Source organism: Lepidochelys kempii, chromosome 1 (genome assembly GCF_965140265.1).
Source record: "Lepidochelys kempii isolate rLepKem1 chromosome 1, rLepKem1.hap2, whole genome shotgun sequence".
NCBI classification, from domain to species: domain Eukaryota; kingdom Metazoa; phylum Chordata; order Testudines; family Cheloniidae; genus Lepidochelys; species Lepidochelys kempii.
In genome coordinates, this window is record NC_133256.1 from 62,143,413 (window position 1) to 62,167,521 (window position 24,109).

The window sequence follows — 24,109 nt, forward strand, 5'->3', positions numbered from 1 at the left end:
ACTATTAAAAGCTTTGAATAAAAATGTACAAGGCTGACTACCTTAGGCCTCGGGCTAGCAGCTGTAGAAAAACATGAATTCAATTTAACCTAGGCTAGAAGCTGAAGTATCAACCGCACATTTATAGCCAATATATAAAACCAGATAAAATCAGTAGTTTCTGTGGGGTGGAGTTAAAGTTTCCCAAACACTTTGTCAGGTTAGTACAGTAACATTTTTAAATGAACTAAATGATTCCCCTCAGAGAGTGAGTTTTTAGTTGTTTCTAGAAGATCAGCTGTGCTAATACCTTGTTTGGTCACTGGTACCTTAATCTCAGCAGAGATTTTCACACACCAGAAACAGTGACCATAACAAAGGAATGGAAATCTGTAGAAACAGGTCAGTTGTCTTGCTGAAAAGACCTCTGTGACATAACCGCTTTCAGTGTTTCCTTGCACTGCTGCTTTCCCAAGCTTTTCATTGCATAGTGCCGCAGTGTGAATGGCATGTATCAGCAAGGTATTCAAAAGTAAAAACATCCTTTCTTAAGGAACTCTCAGGACTCCTTGGTTTGCTGTGAGAAACATAATTTGTAATGGTAATTCTTTTTTTCCCCCATTCTGATCCGTAGGCTGCAGAAGATGCTACCAGCAGGCCGGTCTTTTATTGCCCTGGATACCAAGCAGATCCCCCAAATCTTGCAGCAGATCTTTACATCCACCATGTTGTCCAGTGCCTAAGACGTTCCTGTTACTATTAAATAATTAGACATTGTAACAAACACAATTCAGAAACAAGCTGCCTGGTGAAAGACAAAATTAGCTCCTGTTGAAGATAAGAACTATAAAACTGATAAATATAATTTTCGTGTTGAAATATTACAGTCGCTTAATCAAAATACCAAAAATAACACTGTGTAGCTTAGATTTTTGGTGAAATCGTACAGCATAGCCATCAGGTGACTTAAAGTTCTGCATTCAGAGGGGTAAGAGAGTACAAGGGGGTTGATGTAGTGCACAGAATATCTGTGACAAATGAACAGAGAGACAGATAACAGATTGTTTGTGGCCATTCTGGCAGATATATTGCCAGCAGCTCTTTGGGACAGCATCATTTTACTCGATTTTATTATCAGTGTTTCTTGGGGTTGAATACCAAGTTATACAGCAATGTGCAAGTCGGACACAGCTAATCTACCCCACTGTTGTGTGTGCTGTGTTCAGAATTAGAAATGCAAGTAACTGCACATTCAAACAAGACTGCTCATCCTGATCTGCATCTGACCTTTGCTGTTGGATGTCAGGAACAATAGAATGGTCTGGAAGCTCAGAACATTGCAGTATAAACATACATTATTGGATCTGGCGCACAACTCAGAATAGTGAAAATCCCTAGAAAAAAGTTAAATTATTTTTTCCTGGAAAGACAGAGTTGAAAGGGGTCTAAGACTTATCTATGAACATTTCAAAAGGGTGCACCACCATGACTTTGCCACTGCATGGTAGCAGTTGATGACATCTAGTTTCTCTGTTGCCAGGAATCCTAGGAAAGGGCCTCTTCCCCCAGAGGCTGGATGCGCTCATGGTTTTTTTACATTTTGCTTCCACTTCAAGAGCTCTTTGCATGTTCTGTTTTGGTTTCTAAAATGTGGAGCTGGAGGGCAGATCTGTGTGTCAGAAAAACACTTTTAATAAAGAAGAAAATAAGTAACAAGGAAAAATAGATCAAGAGAGTAAAAGTATGTGGTTTTTATTTTGGTAGGAAATCTTGTTTGGGGGTCTTCTTTTAATACAGAACATTCTCACTCTGCATCTTTTCTATTGTAAGTATTTTCCTCCCATTTCCACATTCTCAAACAGGAACTCTTGCTTTAGAATTAAATTGGTTGAAGTTTGTACAGCACTTTGAAGATGAAAATCCCTATAGATGAGCTAACTAATAGTACTTTTGCAATCACTGTGCTTCAGGAACACTGGAATACATAATAAATTGAATTCACTATCCTACCGCGAGTAACTGTTAGCTCTCATCACCACCAATAAAAAGACTCTTGCCCCATGGTTGATTATTATAAAGAGATGAAAGATGCAGGAAAGAGCACTGTCTCCAATCATGCTTAGAAGTTGTGGTACTTCACTGCAAAAATGAGATTCCTAACTCCTACAACATTTCTAGCTACATTAAAGATGCTGTTTGGGAGGGATGAGGGGTGATGAGAGAGAATCTGTTTGTTTCTTCATTTCTACAAAACCATCACAGTTTTTAAATGTACCATAATGCATTTTTGCTAGTCTTGCCATTTTCCACCATGTCAATCCCGCAGCAGCATTATGGACCCAATCCTGTAAGATGATGAGAACCCTCAACCTCCATTCAAGTACAAAGGCAGTCAAGAGTGCTCAGCAACTCAAAGACTGAGGCATTCTGGGAGCTAGGTGTCTAAGTGCCAGGTATGGCTCTACTGCAGTACAGAAAACTCCTGCCTAACTCTGTAGGTGCCTAAACTCGCTCAGCACCTAACATTTCAGGGTAAAAGTGCCCTAGGCCCCTCTGTTTCTGCCTCTGGGCATGCGGTCGAACACTGATTTCCTGCCCAAGTCCCAAAGCAAGTCACAAACCAGGGAAGACTGGGATTCAGCCGTCTAAATCATGTGCAGAGTCCGCTACTGTAGGAGTGCTCAAATGTCCCACTCAAAACCCAGCCGGAGGAGGCAGTGGGCCTGGTTCCCACTTTATAACTTTTAGCCCATTGGTTAGAGCACTCACCTGGGATGTGGAAAAGCCAAATTAAATTGCCCCCTCTGCCAGATACCTAATACCATGGCAGTATGTCTTTCACCAATATTGTGAAGTAGTTGTTCAAACTAAACTCCACAGGTAAACCTAATTCAAAATGAGTTTAAAAACTGGCCAGGCAATCAAAGCAACACCCAGCTGGACTGTCTTATGCTTCCTGAGGAGAAGAGATCACTGGGATGCTACTCTGTGAGTGGATTAAAAAACAAATCACACAGTTACTGCCTACACATGTCAAAATATGATTATATAAGCTTCTCAGACTTATAAATACATTCATTGTATGTATAACAGCCCCCTAAGTATAACAGTGCTAAATGGAATTATTACTCCTTAGCACTCAACTTTTTGCAATTTCTCAAAACTCTACTTTTATCCTTAAAGATTCTTACAGTTAGGAAAATACTTTTCCCTTTTAAATTAACTAAAGATTTTATCGTACTTACTGTACTGTAGACCAGTGCTACTCAAAGTGGTGGTCCGTGGACTGGTGTCGGTCTGCGAGCCATCGGCTGCCAGTCTGCACGCACATTGGAAAAAAAAATTGCCGATCCCCCACATCAGCTAGCTTGAGAAGCACTGCTGTAGACCACTTGATTGTACAGATCCATCTCTGGTGTAACTCCGTTTACTTCAGTGACCTCATTATCTTTGCAATAGAGATTAATGGTATTTCTTTTGGGGACACAGTAGAGTAGTTTAGATTAAATTTGAACTAACATTTTAAAAAGGAGACTGACAAGGGTAAATATGTTTACAAAAAGTATAGCTCACATCACCTCAGATTATTAAAAATGTTCAAAATCTCGTGTACTAGTTATTTATGCTGTTTATTGAATTATGTGCAGTTCTTTCACCTGGCACAATGAAAATATTTGTTTTATTTTGTTTCCAGCCAGTATCTATTCAATTTTATTTTCCGATTCCATGTACTAACAACATGCTGCATCAGTTTCAACCCAAACACTTCAAGGGAATTTTTTAAAAAGCATCTTCCGGTGGAATTTAAGACAGCCCCCCACCGCCTCCCCTGCCCCAAACCATTAAATGATTTCAGTTGGTTCTGGAAGGGTTTTTACTTATGTCTCTCACTTCTGGGACATAGTTGACCTGACAGTGTCCCTTTACATTGTTATAATATGAGAAATTCCGTCTGGACTCTCTATATCTCACCTGCTTTAATATCCATCACTCTGGCATTGAGAAATCAAAATAGCAGCTGTTCTTCCCCTCCTTCTAGAATCTACAAAAAAAATTTCTGCTGCTCAGACAGTTAATAGAAGAATTTAGCAAACTCACACTGGTCTTCTGTGTCCTTAAGTCATGACAGAGCTTTCAAATGTGCATTTAATTAAAACAATTATGAAAAACATCTTGATTAGCTGTTCACTTCCGCACTGCCTGTTTAGCATTCCAGAGTCCACCAAATATTCCAGAGTCCATCAAAGCACATGTACCAACAATCCCCTTAAATTGCCATTTGATTTAATAAGACTTATTGTATCTTAAAATGACATATGACTTCTCCTTTTCCCACTGTTAATTATACCATCTTAGGAGTTTGAAACAAATCTATTATTTACTGAACTGCCATTGCTTCATTGCGTGGATATTATTGTTTGTTATTGTAGGGTTCTGATTTACTGCAACTGATGTGTCATTAGCATCCTTGCTTAAGTAATCTTAAGGCTACCTCTAATAATGCAATTTTTAATTGGTTTTCTTTAAAATCATTAAATGATTGTGTGTATAAAGTGTAATCGTACTATTTGTTGTTTTTCATTTCAAGCAGCATGAGGCAGTTTGATGTATTTATTACCATCAGGATTATGATGCATACTGCAGCAAATGGTATAAAAAGAGGACAGAATGTATTCTGTTGGAATGTGAAAAGTGCATTAGACAAGCACATTTAAAAACTTAAAGTAGCCTTGTATTGTTACTTGTAAAATGCCCTGTGTTAGTATAAAGCGCCTAAATAGAAGCTTGAAAAGATTAAGAGCAGGTTGCTAATCCTTGACACTGACTCCAGCCGTGGTGGTGTAGCTGTGCTGGTCCCTGGATACCAGAGAGACAAGGTGGGTGAGGTCATATCTTTTACTGGACCAACTTCTGTGGGTGAGAGAGACCAGCTTTTCTTCAGCTCTGTGTAAGCTCGAAAGCTTGTCTCTCTCACCCACAGAAGTTGGTCCAATAAAAGATATGACCTCACCCACCTTGTCTCATTGACCCAATCAGTCATTCAGTTACATATTTTGAAGTTTATGTCGTTACAATCTATCATCTGTAGCTTAGTTTCCTTTGCAGACATGCCTGGAAATCATTATGTATGTAATGCTATAGCTCAGAGTCTTCCTTTGTAAAATTTTAATTTCTTAATTTATGTAACAATCCATGGAAAGACAAACATACAACAGGAGCAGTGCTATTGAATTGCAGTATGGCCCCTGTCTTCAAAATTGGGTTCTTATCCAGGAGTTTATTGGGCTATTGTGTATCTGTAAAATAAACTTCACAGCTGCTGTCAGGTTGGAGACAAATGTGAGCGCTCTAGAGGTTGTGCTTTTTTTGCAGGGGCTACGCGTTTTAAAGCCATAGATCAAAACTGCTTGAATACTTGTGTTACAGATGTGTTTAAGAAATTACTTTTGTTATGTTGTTCATTGCAAGTATCTCTTTGATTGTTAAAGTTTCTATAAAACAACTGAGAACATACAAGCTAATTTACCTGATACCAATAAAATTCACTAACTTGTACTGAAGGCAGAAAGATATACCACCATCAGTAGTCTAATTTATTTGTATGTTTGTATTAGAGGGGCTTGATATTTTTTGTTGTTTTATTTGTAGTTTGAATATAGAGTTTTTCATCACTGTTATAAGTGTAATAATGGCTAGCACGGTGCTGTATGGCTGTGAGATAACCCCATTCCTAGAAGCACGAGAAGTGATTGGATTTCGTGTCAGCCTTACTTTCTCTGCCTCACTCCCCATTGCCTATTTTTCTTTTCTTCTGTAATTTCGAGAGGATAAACTGTCTTGATGACATTGATAGAGAATGGTTCAAGAAAGGGTAGGCAACATTTCTCACTTTCAGTCTCTGCCCAAATTATTATAAGAAGGGCACTCATGGCATTCAAGTGTTTTTACAGCTGAACAGACATTTTCTATTAAGAGTTTAAGATGAAATTCACTCAGTGTGGCCTTTCCAAGTCCCTAGTCACCACACAAACTCTGCTGAAGGCTTTAAGCTTCCAGGGACACTATGCACTGTAGTGTATCTCCCCATTAATAAGGAAGGAGGTATATAGACACAGTTGCCAAGTCCCTCCTATGAAATGCAGAGTGCCCTCAAGTGCCAGAAAAGTCACTGGGACTTTAACACCTTGTAGGTCCATGCTGTTAAGGAATGATAGTTTAAAAAAAAAATCTATAAGCAAATCTCTCAAGTGACTAAACACTATTCACTGAGAATGTTGCCTGTCCTTTCTATTCCTACAGAACAATGTGTGCTTGTTTATTTAAAATGGTTTAAACCCTATTAAACAAAGATTCCCCTAGAAAAACCACTTGCAAAGCAAACTCAACTGGAGAAGGACTGAAGAGCTTTTGGGAGCCAAGGAGTAGTCTGAGTCTTAACTTTTAAACAGAGAGAGTGTTCTCCTTGCCACTCATACAATGATTCATAAACAGATTATTTTTGAATGCCAATGTTGCATAACTGCTAAGTAAGTAAACCAAATTTTACATGTGGTATTTTTCTGGCCAATGTGCACATTGCTATGAAATGAAGCAGTGTTATGTTCTGATAGTAGAAGTGTTATTACTTGGATTAACAATACATATAGCCTTTAAAGTGAAAAGAACCATAGTCCACATTATTATCCAAATGAACAAGCAACAATCTACCTAATTTAAAAGATATGCTTTTAAAATGACCCCATTCTCATCTTTTATTTCTCACTGGTTAACTTTTCTGAGTTGAGTTCACATTCTCTTTCATAAACAGGTTAGATCAGTTTTCTTTCTGAGGCCCCCCAGTGTCCTATTAAAAACTCCACAGCCCCCTTGTGCCACAACAACTGTTTTTCTGCATATAAAAGCAAGGCGCAGCGTTAGGGGGTAGCAAGCAGGGGACCTGCCCAGAGCCCCATGCCACAGGGGGCCCCATGAAGCTAAGTTGCTCAGGCTTCAGCTTCAGCCTTGGGCGGAGGGGCTCAAGCCTCTGGGCTTCAACCCCATGCAGTGGGACTTTGGCTTTCTGCCCTGGATCCCAGCAAGTCTAATACTGGTCCTGCGTGGTGGACCTTCTGAAACCTGCTCGCAGCCCCACAGAGGGCCCCGGACCCCTGGTTGAGATCCACTGGTTTCGATCAGATGATCACATAAGTGGGCTTGAAAAGGAGACCAGCTGTGACACTGAATATTCAGAGTGAACTTTTCAAAAGCAGCTAAAGGAGTTACGCTCTTTCACCGACTTTCAAAGAGCCTTTGGAAATTCCAGACAAAACCAAAAGATGTTATAATGTCAGAACTATTTTACAATCAGATTCTACAACCAAGCTAAGAAAGATGGGATTTAAAATATATGAACTTTGGCTTTCTGAACTTTGTATACAATTTTTCATTTTGACACAACATGCAAGCCTGTGAAGAGCTTTCTAGTTATCAATCACATTTTGTTTCAATATTGTGCACAACATTCTCGTGGTGTAACTCTGCTCCAGGTATTTTCTGCAGCCCAGCATCTCCCACAATTCTGATACGGCTCGGCTGCTCCCCTCTACTCTGCAACTCCCAGAGGCCGTTCTAAGCTGCAGCATAGTGTATGCTGACCCTTTCTCCTTTTCCTGCTTGCCAACAGGTCTCCTGCCTCTGCAACAGCAATCAAGTGTTGTTTCATTTACGTCCATCCCTTCCTGTTATCTTTATTTTTTATCGCCATTTTTGTGCAGTAACAAGCCTTTTTTCTTTTATCTTACTCCTCCTCCAGGAGCTGTGCAGCAGTGTTGTACTGCCCCCAGAACCTCTAATGCACCTGCTTCCTCCTGAGCTCCTCTGCCCCATTACAGACATGACAGAGCCGCTGTGCAAGCACTGGGCTGAGTACAAATGGGGCTCTAGATGTGAGGGAGCTTTCCCAGGAGCAGCTTGCGCCCACCCAGCTAACCCTCTTGCTGCTAGGGCACGAGGCTCTAGGTCAGATAGTCATGTTGGGGCCCCTATCCCCTCCAAGTAACCATGATTGCCACAGAAAAAGACCAAGGGCGGAACAGAGACTCTGAGGACAACCACTACATCCAGACAAGCCAGGAGTAAATCCTGGGGTGACACAGGACCATAGACATAAGTCTACTGCATGGTTACCAGTCCTCTTACTCTTCCTCGCCCCACCCCCAAATCTGGAAATAGGTCTCGGGTAGCCTTGGGAGAGAAGCCGGGCTTATATCCAGCCCCCCTTCCTCCCAAAACAAGCCAGAGAACTCTGATTATGAGACCACACACACACTCTGGAGAAATTAGATCCTGAAGTGGAGACTTCCAGGGCGAAATTTCTAGAGTGCTCTGCACAAAAGGAAGCTGTAAACAACTGTGTGCCAAAAAAGTCCAAAAAGAATAAAGAGGGGAAGAAAAAGTATATAAAAAATCCAGAAGGTACTCCGCTTCTGATGCAGACTCCTCCTCTGCCAAGGAAGGCAAGCTTTCGGGATCTGAATCTGAGCAGAGGAGAAAAAAATTGTTGCAGTTTTTCCAAAACCTGAGTGCATAAAGGTGATGGCCACAATACAGATTCAATCTGAGCAGGCCCCTGAAGATAAGCCTCAAAGAAAATACTCTCACTCCAGATCCGTCCCTGAGATAGCGATCCCCTTGTACTCCTCCTTCGAGGACGTAATCAGGGAAGAATGGGAAAAGCCTGGCACAGGTAAATTTAGCAGCAAGCATGAGGTTAGGTTCTACAAGTTGCAAGACCCAAAGAATGTTCTTACTGAAGTCCCAAAGGTTGATGCCGCAGCAGAGTCCTGAGCTACATGGTTGTTCCTTCAGAGACATGGTTGTTCCTTCAGAAGAGGAATTCTTCCCTAAAGGACCTAACAGGCGACTGGAAGCCACCCTTAGAAGGGATGTTGAAGCTTCCTTGATCGCCCTCAGAGTGTCCTTGTCAGCCACATGCTTTCTGAGAACAACACAATGCTGGCTGGTGGGCTTCAGGGCCCGACGGACAGAAACCACCCTGACACTGGTGCTGCACTTAGGAAAGATTCCCTGGCAGCTGCATTTGTGGCTAAGGCCTTGCTGAACACAATGAGATTCTCAGCCAGGGTCATGGCATCCAGGGCACCAGCCTGGAGCTTCTGCTCAGGAAAGTAGATGCTCACTCCAAGCATGTCCTATGCTCCTCCAAGTTCACAGGATCTCTCCCCTTTGGAGAAAAGCTGGACAAGATAGTGTCAGAAAATGCTGCAAAAATCAAAGCAGGCCTTCCCCTTTCTGCCACGTGTTCTACGAAGGGCATACAAGCCCACTTTCAGGCAGAGACACTCCTTTCGCCCCTCCTCCTCACAGATGTATCAGAGGAAGGATACCCGAAATGACAATAGTAAGTCCTGGGACCGAGGCTGTAGTGGAAAGTTCAAGGGTGGTCCTTCAGCCCCCAATAACCCAGCATGACAACGACCAAATCTGGCTGTGCCTGGATCTGGCTCTAGGAGGCAGGATTTCCCACTTTTCAGAAGAATGGTCTGTGTCAACCACAGACCGGTGAGAGAGTGAATCAGGGATGCGCCCTTGAGCTACGGGCTCCATGCCATCCCTTCTTCATCCCTCCCCCATATCCATTGACTCAGCAAAGTATGAACTTATCTGGAACAAGGTCTCCCAGCTCCGGGATGCAGGCGCAATAGAAGGAGCTCCCTTAGAAGAAAAGTTCTCAGGGTTCTGCTCCATCTTTATTGTTCAGAATAGCAGTGGGGCAGGCAAACCCACCCCAACCTCAAGAGGCTCAACAAGTGAATAAAGACTATGAGATTTAGGATAGAGTCCCTGGCCTCCCCGGTGTCATCTCTATCCCAAGGGGACCTCCTAGCATCAGTAGATCTAGCAGATGTGTAGCTTCATATTCCCCTACTCCCATGTCACCGCAAGCTTCTGAGGTTTGTGTATGGCACAGATCACTACCAGTTCTGAATGCTCCCATTTCCCCTCCCCTCCTCCTCCCAAGTCTTTACAAAGACTCTTATGGTGATTGTTGCCAGATTCAGGTCTCGGGGGGAACCACCTTTACCGCTTTCTGGGCAATATCCCAGTCAGAGCTCTGACCCAGACTGCCGCACACAATGCCACGATTCAGACTCTGGACCTCCTGCAGGTGCATGATTTTGTAATAAATTGTAAAGAAAAGTTCACTGATTCCCTCAACAAGGATATCACACCTGAGAGTGGACATGGACACCTCGATGATGAAAGTCTGTCCATCACTGAGAGTGCACAAGGCCAGCATGGCTCAGTGTCTTCAGCTATTGGGCCTTCTTGTGTTGTGCATAAGGATCATAGAATCATAGAATATCAGGGTTGGAAGGGACCCCAGAAGGTCATCTAGTCCAACCCCCTGCTCAAAGCAGGACCAATTCCCAGTTAAATCATCCCAGCCAGGGCTTTGTCAAGCCTGACCTTAAAAACCTCTAAGGAAGGAGATTCTACCACCTCCCTAGGTAACGCATTCCAGTGTTTCACCACCCTCTTAGTGAAAAAGTTTTTCCTAATATCCAATCTAAATCTCCCCCACTGCAACTTGAGACCATTACTCCTCGTTCTGTCATCTGCTACAATTGAGAACAGTCTAGAGCCATCCTCTTTGGAACCCCCTTTCAGGTAGTTGAAAGCAGCTATCAAATCCCCCCTCATTCTTCTCTTCTGCAGGCTAAACAATCCCAGCTCCCTCAGCCTCTCCTCATAACTCATGTGTTCCAGTCCCCTAATCATTTTTGTTGCCCTTCGCTGGACTCTCTCCAATTTATCCACATCCTTCTTGAAGTGTGGGGCCCAAAACTGGACACAGTACTCCAGATGAGGCCTCACCAATGTCGAATAGAGGGGAACGATCACGTCCCTCGATCTGCTCGCTATGCCCCTACTTATACATCCCAAAATGCCATTGGCCTTCTTGGCAACAAGGGCACACTGCTGACTCATATCCAGCTTCTCGTCCACTGTCACCCCTAGGTCCTTTTCCGCAGAACTGCTGCCTAGCCATTCGGTCCCTAGCCATTCAATCACTCCATGGACAAGATCACACATCAGATGTCTGCAGGCCTTCTGCTCAAAATACGGAACTGCTCCCCTGAGTGCATGAAAGATCAAATGCTGGTCCCAAATCAAGTGCATGATTCCCTAAAATTGACAGTCCCAGGCAACATCTGCAAGGACCTCTCCATATGCCTTCCAGACCCTCTGGTTCTCACAACCAGCACTTGCTTGATGGGTTGGGAAGTTCATTTAGGAACCCAAACTGCACAAACTCAAACTCATCTTTTGGAGCAATGGACAGAGGAACCACAGCATCAGTCTCCAGAAGATGAGACCTGTCAAAGTAGCCTTTTGAAGGTTCCAAAGCCACCTCAGGGCAATAATGTCCTGGTTCAGTTGGACAACACGACCATGGTCACATACATAAACAACCAAGGAGGGACAAGGAGCCCAGTGCTACATGCAGAAGCAATGGAGAATGGAGTCTCTTCCTTCCCTAAAAGAGGAGCTGAACCAGAAGGCGAACTGGCTCAGCAGATGCAGACTCAACGACTTGGAGTAGTTTCTAAACCAGGAATTTTTCAGCCTGATCTTGCAGCGCTCCAACTTTCCACCAGCTGACTCGTTTGAAAACCACAAGAACACAGAGTCCCAAATACTTCACCAGGGAAAGAGATCTTTCATCCACGGGAACAGATGCCCTGTCGCACAGATGGCCCCAAGGCCTGCTATATGCATTTTCACCCTTTTCACTCTTAGGGAAAGTGAGCCAGAAGATAAAGCAGAAACAAGCAAGTTAACCTTATACTGCCTGAGGAGACCCTAGTTTTCTGAGTTGACATTGCTGAAGCTGGAACCACTGTTGCAGCTACCATTGGGACTGGACATCCTGTTCCAGGGTCCCTTTCTCCATCCCTTTCTCCATCGTCTCCAGCTAACATCCTGGTTATTTAACGGGAAGCACTAGCAACATCTGGCCTCTCTTCCAAAGTCATCAAAACTTTGCTGTCATCCAGGGGAGTCTCTGTGCTAAAAGCCTACTCCTCCAGCTGGGCCAAGTTCAGTGTATGGGGCCAGGAGGACGGTGTAGACCCTAGAGATCCAGGAATTCCAACTATTCTGGACTTCCTACAAGAAGGCGTGGATAAAGGTCTCCAGCCCAGCACCATAGCATTCCAGGTATGTTAGCAGGATCCTTGGCAGAGAACCCTAAGTATCCAGGTTCCTCAAAAGAGTCAGACTGGCCACGCCAGCAGCCCAGCCATATGGGCACTGGCTAAATTCTTTATAAGATATTCTTAGGTGAATTTTCTGTCTTCTGCAGAAGCAGCCTCCAGCAGAAAGGTGCTGCAGGCAGTGGCCCAGTAATAGTATTGCCTTTGAGCAAGCTTTAGAGGGAATTTCCTGTCTATCTCATTCTGGTTTTTTGTGGTTTCTGGATCCCTCCCTGCTTCCGTTTCACTGCTCTCCACTTCCCAGACATATCAGAATTGTGGGAGACACTGGGCTGCAGAAGGGAATCATTCCTTTCAGCTAGCAGCATCTCCCCCAATTCTCCTCTTCCTGGGTGCCTTGTTAGCCTAACGGTCCTCATTTGATTTGGACTATTACTATGCAGATAACTGCCTGCTGTGCATAGTTCATAAGTTGGCTTGGATGTTGTTGTTAATAGTATCTGTCTGTAAGTATTTATACAGCTCGGGAAAGACTCACCTGGAAGCAAGCAGGAAAAGGAGGCGTGGCCAGCACATGCTACACATTGGCTTTGAACCACCTCTGAGTACTATAGAGTAGAAGGAGGCAGCCCATTCATATCAAAATTGTGGGGGATGTTGCTATGTTCTGTGTCCATTGCTTTGCTACCTAATGACCTGAAAAGGTGACCTTCTCAGAAAGTAAATACACAAGGAAAGAGAAGAATTGTTTTAGTCCCTAACTAGAAATGATAGGCTGAAAATATACAGAATAGCTGAGGATCAGAACGCAAGTTCTTTTAGACAGTCTTGCACAGGAAGTGGTGAGAGCCCCAGCACGAAGGTTGGAGCATTTTTGAATGTTGTAGTAAACTGGGTAAAACTCCCACTGATTTCGATGGGAGCAGACTTAGACCAATGCTGAGTGTTTTTGAAGTCTAAATGGACAGGATGAGCTAATAAGGGTTTTCAGTTTTTTTTTTTAAACGATGATGAAATTCTGTGAACCCTGACTCCAGCGCTTAAAGCTTCTACTCTTGCTCTCATATAGCTGTAACTGAAGCATGAAATTTACAAAGATGTTAAAAAGTTGGTAGAAGTTACCTCCTGTCAGTGTCTCTCACTTCTTCCTAGTTCATTGCAAGCTTCCCAGGAAAAGCAGTACCCTGAACTAGCAGTCAGCCTCTCATTCCTCACAAGGATGCCTTCTGTAAAGAAGTTCATCTCTTTGTATTTTCTCCCGGCTCCCAAACATGTTGGACTATTGTTGCTAAATCTCTGATTTGTGGACACTTGTCTGAACATGATCCTCAATCCTCACAATACAAGTGTCGTCCTGTAGAGAGAATCTGTAATGTCTCAGTGAGCATTAAAGCACATTTTACAAGAACACAGATATTCAGAAAGTTGTAACTATGATAAGGTACATCATCCAATACAGCTTCATGGAAGAAGTGAGTTTTAAAGGAAGGATTTGATTTAACAGGGCAGTGGGATAACTTGATATACAACAGGAAGAGTTTGCCAAGCAAAGGGAGCAGCATGGAGGAAAGAGAAAAGGTATCTTAGCAACAGCAGTGCTAAGACTAAATGAGTGCAGAAATATAGGTAATAAGCTATAACCAGGTGGAAGCCACTGGAACAGCTTGAGAGGGGAAGATAGCATAGGCACGGGAACTAGGGGTGCAGGTTACACAGGGCTCTGCTCCAGGCCCTGCATGTGGGGTCCCAGCTGCCGCCCTACACCCAAGGGTCCTGGCTCCCAGCCCCACGCCTGAGAGTCCCGTCTGCCAGCCCCAGCCTCGGCCCCCTTACCTCTGTCCCGGTCCCCCCCTCCCAGAGACACTTCCCTGCTCCTGGTCCCAGCTCTGGGGGGGGAGGGGGAGGGGCGCAAACAGGGACAAGGGGGCTGGCTTTCAGCACTCCCACTATTAAAAGTGTTCCAGCCCCACTGGAAGACAGGACAAATTTTGAACATGATTCTTTAGCATTACTGTAGCCACAAGGTTGAATTTTGTTAGGAGACAACAAATATTCCCAGGTTTTGGTACACCATATCTTGTGGACTATTACTTAGGTGGAAAATAAGCTTTTGCTATACCATGTTCCTTGCTTTATATTGTGTGTTAGATTGTAAGCTCTTCAGAACAGTGTGTGTCTTATGTTCTGCAAAATGCGGTGTACATCTATGACACTATAGAGATGCTTAATAATAAAACAAAGCTAGAAATCATGAAAAGTAATGTGTTTTCTATATAGCTCTGCATGCAGGCTATTCTAGCCATCTTTGAATGGTGCTAGACTATGTTTGGTACAAAACAAATTCATGAGGATATCAGGCTACACTCAAAAAGAAATCCAGAGAATTGAAGGGCCAGTTTCCTTTGAACAGAGAACCCAGCAACTTACACCTTACAGACAGTAAGTTAAACATGGGGAAATCTCACTGTTTCTTTAACTTGGGCTCTGTCTGTTTGGTATTTTTCCTTGTCATTTATATACTTTGCACCATAATAGTTTCATAGATTCATAGATTCATAGATATTTAGGTCAGAAGGGACCATTATGATCATCTAGTCTGACCTCCTGCACAATGCAGGCCACAGAATTTCACCCACCACTCCTAAAAAAGACCTCACACCTATATCTGTGCTATTGAAGTCCTCAAATTGTAGTTTGAAGACCTCAAGGAGCAGAGAATCCTCCAGCAAGTGACCCGTGCCCCATGCTACAGAGGAAGGCGAAAAACCTCCAGGGCCTTCCAATCTGCCCTGGAGGAAAATTCCTTCCCGACCCCAAATATGGCGATCAGCTAAACCCTGAGCATATGGGCAAGATTCATCAGCCAGATACTACAGAAAATTCTTTCCCGGGTAACTTGGATCTTACCCCATCTAAAAACCCATCACAGGCCATTGGGCCTATTTACCATGAATATTTAATTACCAAAACCATGTTATCCCATCATACCATCTCCTCCATAAACTTATCGAGTTTAATCTTAAAGCAAGATAGATCTTTTGCCCCCACTACTTCCCTCGGAAGGCTATTCCAAAACTTCACTCCTCTGATGGTTAGAAACCTTCGTCTAATTTCTAATCTAAATTTCCTAGTGGCCAGTTTATATCCATTTGTTCTTGTGTCCACATTGGTATTGAGTTTAAATAATTCCTCTCCCTCTCTGGTATTTATCCCTCTGATATATTTATAGAGAGCAATCATATCTCCCCTCAACCTTCTTTTAGTTAGGCTAAACAAGCCAAGCTCCCTGAGTCTCCTTTCATAAGACAAGTTTTCCATTCCTCGGATCATCCTAGTAGCCCTTCTCTGTACCTGTTCCAGTTTGAATTCATCCTTCTTAAACATGGGAGACCAGAACTGCACACAGTATTCCAGGTGAGGTCTCACCAGTGCCTTATATAACGGTACTAAAACCTCCTTATCCCTACTGGAAATACCTCTCCTGATGCATCCCAAGACGACATTAGCTTTTTTCACAGCCATATCACATTGGCAGCTCATAGTCAACCTATGATCAACCAATACTCCAAGGTCCTTTTCCTCCTCCGTTACTTCTAGTTGATGCGTCCCTATCTTATAACTAAAATTCTTGTTATTAATCCCTAAATGCATGACCTTACACTTCTCACTATTAAATTTCATCCTATTCCTATTACTCCAGTTTACAAGGTCATCCAGATCCTCCTGTAGGGTATCCCTGTCCTTCTCTAAATTAGCAATACCTCCCAGCTTTGTATCATCTGCAAACTTTATTAGCACACTCCCACTTTTTGTGCCCAGGTCAGTAATAAAAAGATTAAATAAGATTGGTCCCAAAACTGATCCTTGAGGAACTCCACTGGTAACCTCCCTCCAACTTGACAGTTCACCTTTCAGTAGGACCCGTTGTAGTCTCCCCTTTAACCAATTCCCTATCCACCTTTCAATTTTCCTATTGATGCCCATCTTATCCAATTTAACTAATAATTCCCCATGTGGCACAGTATCAAACGCCTTACTAAAATCTAAATAAATTAGATCCACTGCGTTTCCTTTATCTAAAAAATCTGTTACTCTCTCAAAGAAGGAAATCAGGTTGGTTTGGCACGATCTACCTTTTGTAAAACCAGTTTGAAGGGTGGGGAAGTGTTTTCAGGGCTTATTCTTTCTTTTGCACACTAAAATATTTAGTTTAATGAAAATGGAGTCATTTCTATGTCACTTTTTAAATGGACTAACACAGCCTATACAGGATTGTTTTTTAAACTGTCAATTTAGATAGACAGTAGAGGGGCACCAGGGATAAATTTGGCCCTAAGTGTTTATCGAGATAGAAGGAAGGATGAAGACATAAGAATTTGAAGAGTTGGGTTCTATTCTTAGCTACAAACTTTAAGGATGTGACCTTGGGCAAGTTATTTAATCTCTGTGCTTCAGTTTCCTCACCTGTAGCATGCAGATAATAAACTGCTTCCCTACTCAGAAAGTTGTTGCGGCTAAATTAACTAAAGTTAGTTAATATCCTCAAATAAATGCAAGCATTTTGGATTAAGACAAATGTATCCTCTTAATAATAATGTAGTGTTCCCCTAAAACAAGCACATACAATTCAGTGCTTCCTAGAACAACTCAAAATTTAGCAATCACTGTAATATTTTACTTACAGTGGAAACTTTCATTCCGCCCCTCTCAATATGATGAACAATCCTTTTCTGCTTTGGACAGATATTAATCCCATTTTTGCCAGTGGTCTTTTCAGTTCAATGCATTTTATGGGAATTATCTTGACCATCTTATTAAGCAACATGATAGAGTATTACAAGCAGACAGTGGTTTGGATAAAGTCCAAGGATAATATTTACTTGGTTGGGCAAATGTATTACACTATATAGCACAGGCCTGCAAACAGGAATACCATCTTTTTTTTTTTCCTATTCTGAATTAATCACGTTGGATGTGGTCTGAATATAGTATATAAACAGCTGTAATTCAAGCCTGGATTGGTTTCAGGCCATTAGGGCCATCTACAGAAGTTTCCTAATTGAAAATAATAATAGAATGAGGCTGGATTGTCCCTATATGGGGTACGGTATCATATAATATATGAACGGTATTTTTCCATATTTGAGTTATATTGGAGACTTCTCGTAGCAGAGAAAGTGTGTTCGTGTTTGAACAGTGCCAAGCACAGTCAGCATTTAATAAATAAACTATAATAATAATGATGCTGAGGCATAGGCCACTAACCCACACCCTTTTCCAACAATTTACATCCAACAGAAAAGGAAGAACATACTTTCAGAGCTGAGAATTAGTCTAGCCTGTCAGGTCTCATTTTGATTACTTTTCTCTTGGACTTTCCAGTATATTCAGATACTCCCTGCTCTACTTCTCCAGGTGTCTAGCCTGACTATATTTATACTCTCTGCAACAAAAAGCACAATGGAAGTTTGGTAAAACAAAATAGACACACTATGTAATAGGTATCTCTTTCTGGACCACACACCACCAATCCACCTTATTCAGTGCTTCTTAATGCTGTTCAGGCTTTCAGGGTCATGATGCCAGGTGCTGACGTCCGAATGGGAAACACAGAAAATCAAAGTACTCTTTATCTGCTAACTAACCCCCACAATGAGAACTTTCCTCCTCTGCCCTGTGGGTAACTTCAGGCCTAACCTAAAGGGACCATTCTGAATAGGAAGGGAATCAGTAGTTCAGGGCTTCACTTTAACCAGAACCAATTACACTTGCCAAATTGTGCATAATTACATGTGGAGAGTCTAGTTTAGGTATTTTTTGCTCCCTGACATGGCCTGAGTTGACTTGGCTCAGTACTAATATTTACTTTCACTAAATGTAAGTGGAAAGACCAGGGCCTTGTGCACTGACTCTGTCAATAAGTTTGCATTTTTAAGTCCTCTTGACTATATTTATGTGTAAGCACATTATTAACTCTTCAGACTTGATCTGGTTAATAGACATGCATTGTGTTTAATGGAAGTCTTGAAGCTCTTGTGATGGGCATATTAAAATGCCTAAGTGTGGCATATGGGGTGGGAGAGAGAGAAAGGACAAAGCAGCCAGCCTTGCTGTAAGATTGTATGTAGACATCTTGGTGTTCAGAAGATACTATGAAGAGCAATGGCAAAATAGGCCCTAATCCCACATTCTGATCCAGGGGGGACTCTTGCATTCAGAAAGGCTCATTGACTTCAGTAGGACTCTGCTCAGGCAGTAGGCAGAATGTATTAGATTGCTGCATCAGGGCCACAGTTTGTAGGAACAGCAAAACCTCAAGATCTTTAGTGGGCCCTTGTCTCACAGGTTTTCTAATTTCACTGATAAGAGTGAGGGCCAGCTGCTGTTTCCACAAAAGTCTCATTTCCCCCATGTTGGTGTCCCCTTGGGAGAAAATTGCCTTTGTTCCCACTACTGGAAAAAAACAGTTTTGAGCTGTCTCTGGGCTACACACTGCTTTTGATTGATACTCAATGCAGTTACACCATAGATGGTCATGGTCATGCTGAAAAAGGGGAAGACACTTTCTTCTGAAGTAGAGTGACCAGCTTTGGGGCTGTCCTTATGGCAACAAAAAAATTCTGGCTAGCAGAGCCATCAAGTGTCAGTGTCTGGCAAGACAGCCACTGCTGCTCTGTCCAGAGGCCAGAAATAGATTGCTAAATCAGCAACCTCCATGGTAGAATCATAGACTATCAAGGTTGGAAGGGACCTCAGGAGGTCACCTAGTCCAACCCTCTGCTCAAAGCAGGACCAATCTGTTGGACAGGTACTGTTGGAATAGCTGTTGTCATTTATTCATGACTAGTTCAGTGGTAACAAACTCTCTCTGTAAAAACTTAGTTCCAAAAAGGGCTATTGTAAGGCACCAGCTTCATCCATTGCCTTAGGTTTGCAGCTCAACACTGCAGAGTGGGAACCCCTACAGCTCAACTTTATAGGATGGTTTCTAAGGCAGCTCAAAGACGTCTATGCATTTTAAAAGTATATTCTCTTATAAATAACAGGTCAGAAGAGTAGGATTAAACATGAGATTAATTTACTTATATTCAGAAATGGCAAAATGTTACACGTACCCATGAAGCAAGAGTAGTCTGTATAAGATATTTAATGTTAGTACAGGAAAGCTATATGAAAATCAAACTTTTTTTGCCCACTGGTAAGTGTACCTCAGATCAAGTAAATCCTGCCCTCTCCCAGAACACCTTCCCGGTCTGGTATTGGGGGAAGTATAACTTCAGTGATGCCTGCATGGCTACTTCTGATTCAGATGAGTGTTGTCTCCTCTCACTTAATCTCTTGTGAATCAGAAGCAGCCATGCAGACCTCACTGAAGTTATACTTGTATAAGAGGAAAGGAGAGTCGATGTACAGTGAATACGTCTGTGTGTGGATCCATGGGGGGTTAAGTTCTGTTGGCAATTACCATAGTGTAAATTTAGAGTAAATCCACCACAGGCAATGGATTTATTCTGAACTTGCACCAGTGTTAGAGCAGATCTGGGTCCATAGACCAAGATTTGGGGCGGGGGGCCCAGATCCACAAAGGCGCTCAGGTGCCTAACCACAAACTCAGGTGTTTAAGTCCCAGTTTTAGGAGCCACTGCAATCCATAAAACTCCCGTTCAGCCGCTGCCTAACCGTGGAGGTGCCTACATTTTTACTGTAAAAGTTCTCAAGTCACCTATGTTTCTGTCTCTGGGCATGTGTACTGCTACTTTACTCTAGCCATCCAGATTCCCTGCTCCAGCAGAAGCCCCAGAGTGATCCAAGAACCAGGAGACGATAGGCAGAAGAGCATCTCACTCACCTGTGGGGGGGCTGATCTAATAGGCCTGCTCAGAGGCCACCCACAGGATTGGGTCCCATTCAAAAGGTGCCTGGAGGAGGTGGTGATGCTGCTGCTACCCACCTTATCATGTTGAGTGCACTGATTACAGCATTCACCTGGGATGTGGGAGACCCAGTTCCCTTGCCAAAGTGGGAGAGAAGATTTAAACTGGGACACCCACTGTCAGGAGAGAGCTCTAACCACTAAGCTATGGCGTATTCTGCTGTGGGGCTCCCTCAGTCTTTCATTATTTAGTCACAGTGGAATAGCTTCAACAGGAGAGAGTCATTAGGCCAAGGAGCGAAGGATTTTGTAGCCTGGCAGCTAATGCACCCACCTGGGAGGTGGGAGACCCAGGCTTTAGTCCCTCTTGCGCCAATGACTGTTTAATTATTTATACAAAAGGAACCAGTTCAACAGGAGGGATTGAGGGAGCCCCGTATCAAAGTATCTGAGTGCTCTGGGCAGTGGGAGACGACTGTTCAAATTATTTCTGCCTATCAAGACCACCGGGGAATGGAACCTGGGCCCTCACATCCTGAGTGAGGGCTCTAATCACTGGGCTAAAAGTTATAAGGTGACTGGCCCGTCACTGCTACCACGCTCGCTTTGTGAGGAGTGAGGCAGGCACCTAGCTCATTCTCACAAGAAGTGACTTAGGCACCTAAGCTCCACCTGACTCAGGAGAGTGGTTCCTGAGTGTGGATCCCTAGCAGCGATTGACACCCAGATCCATGAAAGGGCGGGGTTTAAGACACATACCTCTCACCAGCATCTCCCATGGGATAACTTAGTTTCCCCATCCAGGACATTCTTAGGTACCTCTCTCTCTCCCCTTTCAGTGTTTAGGGAGCTGTGGTGCCTATCTCAGGCTTTGTGGATACCATGGTTGTGCCACTGATTTTCTAGGTAGCTGAACATTAGGTGTGGTGCTAATGAGCATCGCAGCACCTCTGGCCGTTTGTGGATCCAGGCCCCTTTGCTTCAGTGGGAGTTACCGAGCGCTCAGCACTTTTGAGAATCTGATCACTTATGTCAGAGCCTAACTGCGAAAATAGATTCCTGCTCTTAGGCTCCTGTCTTGTAATATCTTGGTCTAGTGCACAAGATGAGTGCTGGTTCCTCGCACTCAACAGCAAGGATAAAAGAAAGTTATACAGCACAGCTACTTCATTCACAGTACGGCACCACCACGCCTGTGCAGGCCGGAGTCTCCTCCCCACTACAAAACGGTTTTACGCTAGTCTAATGTCATTTTAGTCAGTGGAGTTGCACCTGTGCTGTAAATTAGAGAATCAGGCCATTCAACAGTTTCAGGCAAAACGAAGTACTCCGTTGGCTGCTGACAAAGTAAATACTTACCTGCTCTGGTTTGTGCAACTGCACAGATTTGTATACACAACTTAGATCGGCTCTAGTTAACACACAGAAAGCGTGTTCATTTATTAGCGTATCCAAGTGTGCTTCAATCTGAAATTTGAAGGGGAAGAAAGACTGAAAAGAAACATTAGATCAAAGTTGTTCTTAAATTACAAAGTGACAGTTCAGTAGTCATCCAGAAAATCAACTCAGAACAAACGGAGAACGAGCACCTAAGAATTCAAATCACATGCACTACAGAAAACCAAGAATAAAAAGTGACAATGTGGTTTATACCTTTTGAGAGGTTTAATTTGCAAAGCCAATTTGGATCTCGATTATTTTGCATTCCCAGGGAGCTCAGTGAAGCAAGAGCTTTTGCCAAAAGCTGAGGTCGCAATCCTGTGGAAGTGTGTGAACACACGATTAAAGGCAGTGAGCCAGAGCCTGATTTGCACCTGATCTGTAGAGTGCATGTTGGAAGGGATGATCCAGAGGTGGCTTAAAGCTCATCTTTGCACTCCCCTGATCTTAGTGCCGGCTCAGTACAGGGCTACTCCTTCCCTAATGTACAGTTAGAGAAGCCTGAGGCCTGCTACCAGCCCAAAACTGCAGCTGGGGAGTTTGTGTGGGACAGGGACACACCAACTGTGGCCCTGTTCTCAAGCAGCAGGGACAGGGCATGTTATAAAAGCCCTTGCAACAACTCTACAGCAGAGTGATCTTCCATTGGCTGATTATGCCAAATGTAGAGCCTCGTTACTATGGCAGTGTGCCACACAGCAGCTGCAGCACACCAGAGAACTGGGCCCTGCATTGTTATGAACACACAAAAGGGAGCAGAATTAACGATTGCTTGTGCCACCTAAACTTTGGCATTTGCTGAGTTGAGTCTTTCACTCTGCAAACTTAATGTTTTTTAAATTTGGTTTTTAGTATGGAATATTCTCGCTGCAAAATCCTTAGCGTCAGGTTTAGATTTCATTGTGAAACTTAAGTAGTTCTCCTTTCTCCTTTGAATTTTCATGAAAGCACAAGTTGCCGATTTTCATCCAGTTTGGAAAGGCTCTATCTCAAAATGTGTGCTTACAGAACAACTCGTCACTGCCGTAAGAGCGAGATGCAGGAGCATTAACGAATTTTTAACTCAGTTAAATGACTAAAAGATAGCTGCAAAATGAATGTAAAGGAAAATTATGTCAGTGTGGTAAAACAGCACAGCAATTTATGAAACATATTGCACCATTCCAACACTTTAATGTGTTGGCAACAGGTAAAGAACCAATTCCAGACTTCTTAGACTGATTCATAGTAATCCTTTACCTCATTAATGCACCATCCGTTAGCTGAATCAAGACTGACAGGCAGATGGACTATTACTTTAAATTCAAGTTAAATCCCTGTCATTAGTGTTCTTAAGTTATTAGATGCACCACCTTTTCCTAGTCCGGCATTGTAAAAGTGATTTGGAAACCAAGATTTCAGACGTGAGTTTTTTTAAAGAAAGTTTAAAATATACCCCAAAATATTTTATCTGTCAATGGCATTTTAAAACCACACCTCATCTTTTCATGTAAGCATTGGTCTTCTACAATTAACCATCACATCAGATTGCTGTGAAATACTCTGTAAACTGCATCCCTACATTATGGATATTAGGAAACACTTTTTCACTAGGAGGGTGGTGAAGCACTGGAATGCATTACCTAGGGAGGTGGTGGAATCTCTTTCCTTATTGGTTTTTAAGGTCAGGCTTGACAAAGCCCTGGCTGGGATGATTTAATTCGGGATGACCCCTTGAGGTCCCTTCCAACCCTGATATTCTATGATTAGATATTCTATGAAATATTCTATGAAAACACCCAACCCCCATCTATGACGGTAATATCCTTGTGATACATTGCAGTTATCCTATACATTTGACTGCTTCCCTTGGACTTGTTTGGCTCCTAGCATAATTTAGGCCTTGTCTACACTGCTCTTTCGTAGTTAACATTTTTGTGGCTCAGGAGGGTGAAAAAAACCACCCCCCCGAATGACAAGTTTTAACGACGAAAAGCGCCAGTGTGGACAACGCTTTGTCAGGGGGAGGCACTCTCCCACCAACGAAGCTGCCGCCCCTCGTTGGGCGCGGTTTTGTCTTGTCATCAGGAGAGCTCACTCCTCGCAACAAAGAACGGCTACGCTACATGTCTTACAACGGCATGGCTGTAGCAGCATAACCACGCTGTTGTAAGGTGTGCAGTGTATGCATAGGCCTTGGCTACACTTGCAGGTTAGAGAGCTTTAAACCAGCCCCAGGTGCCCTAACTCCTGAGGTGTCCATACCGGCAAGGCACTTAGAGCTCCCGGACCCCGCGGCTGGAGCTGCACAATCCACCTCTACAAGAAGCATAGAGCTTTCTGCGCCCCGGCTGGAGCGCCGGGATGTCAGTGCGGACGACGTGTTGCATTACTGCGCTGCGATTGGCCTCCAGAAACGTCCCATAATCCCCTGAAGTCAAGTGGCCACTCTGGTCATTGTTTTGAACTCGGCTGCAGGCATGCAGCTATCCCCTTTCAAGCTCCGTTTCTGACAGCCGGCTGCTCATCTGCTCCGGGACAAAGCGACCGTTACTGTGGAATGCTGCTGCCGCCGAGGCAGGCCTTTGTGCGTGTGTGTGAGACAGAGAGAGAGAGG

At 43.3% G+C, this 24,109-nt stretch overlaps 1 protein-coding gene across 4 annotated transcripts in view; it reads left to right on the top strand.

Annotated features, from left to right (window-relative positions):
• Window positions 1–4,926, top strand: part of VWA8 (von Willebrand factor A domain containing 8) — a 294,392-nt gene extending 289,466 nt beyond the window's left edge. For all 4 annotated transcript variants that reach the window (XM_073345760.1, XM_073345752.1, XM_073345743.1 and 1 more), the window contains one exon: window positions 614–4,926. In XM_073345760.1, coding sequence (XP_073201861.1) covers window positions 614–722 — 109 coding nt within the window. In that variant the 3' untranslated portion in view covers window positions 723–4,926. The remainder of the gene's footprint in view (window positions 1–613) is intronic.
• The last annotated feature ends 19,183 nt before the right edge of the window (window positions 4,927–24,109 follow it).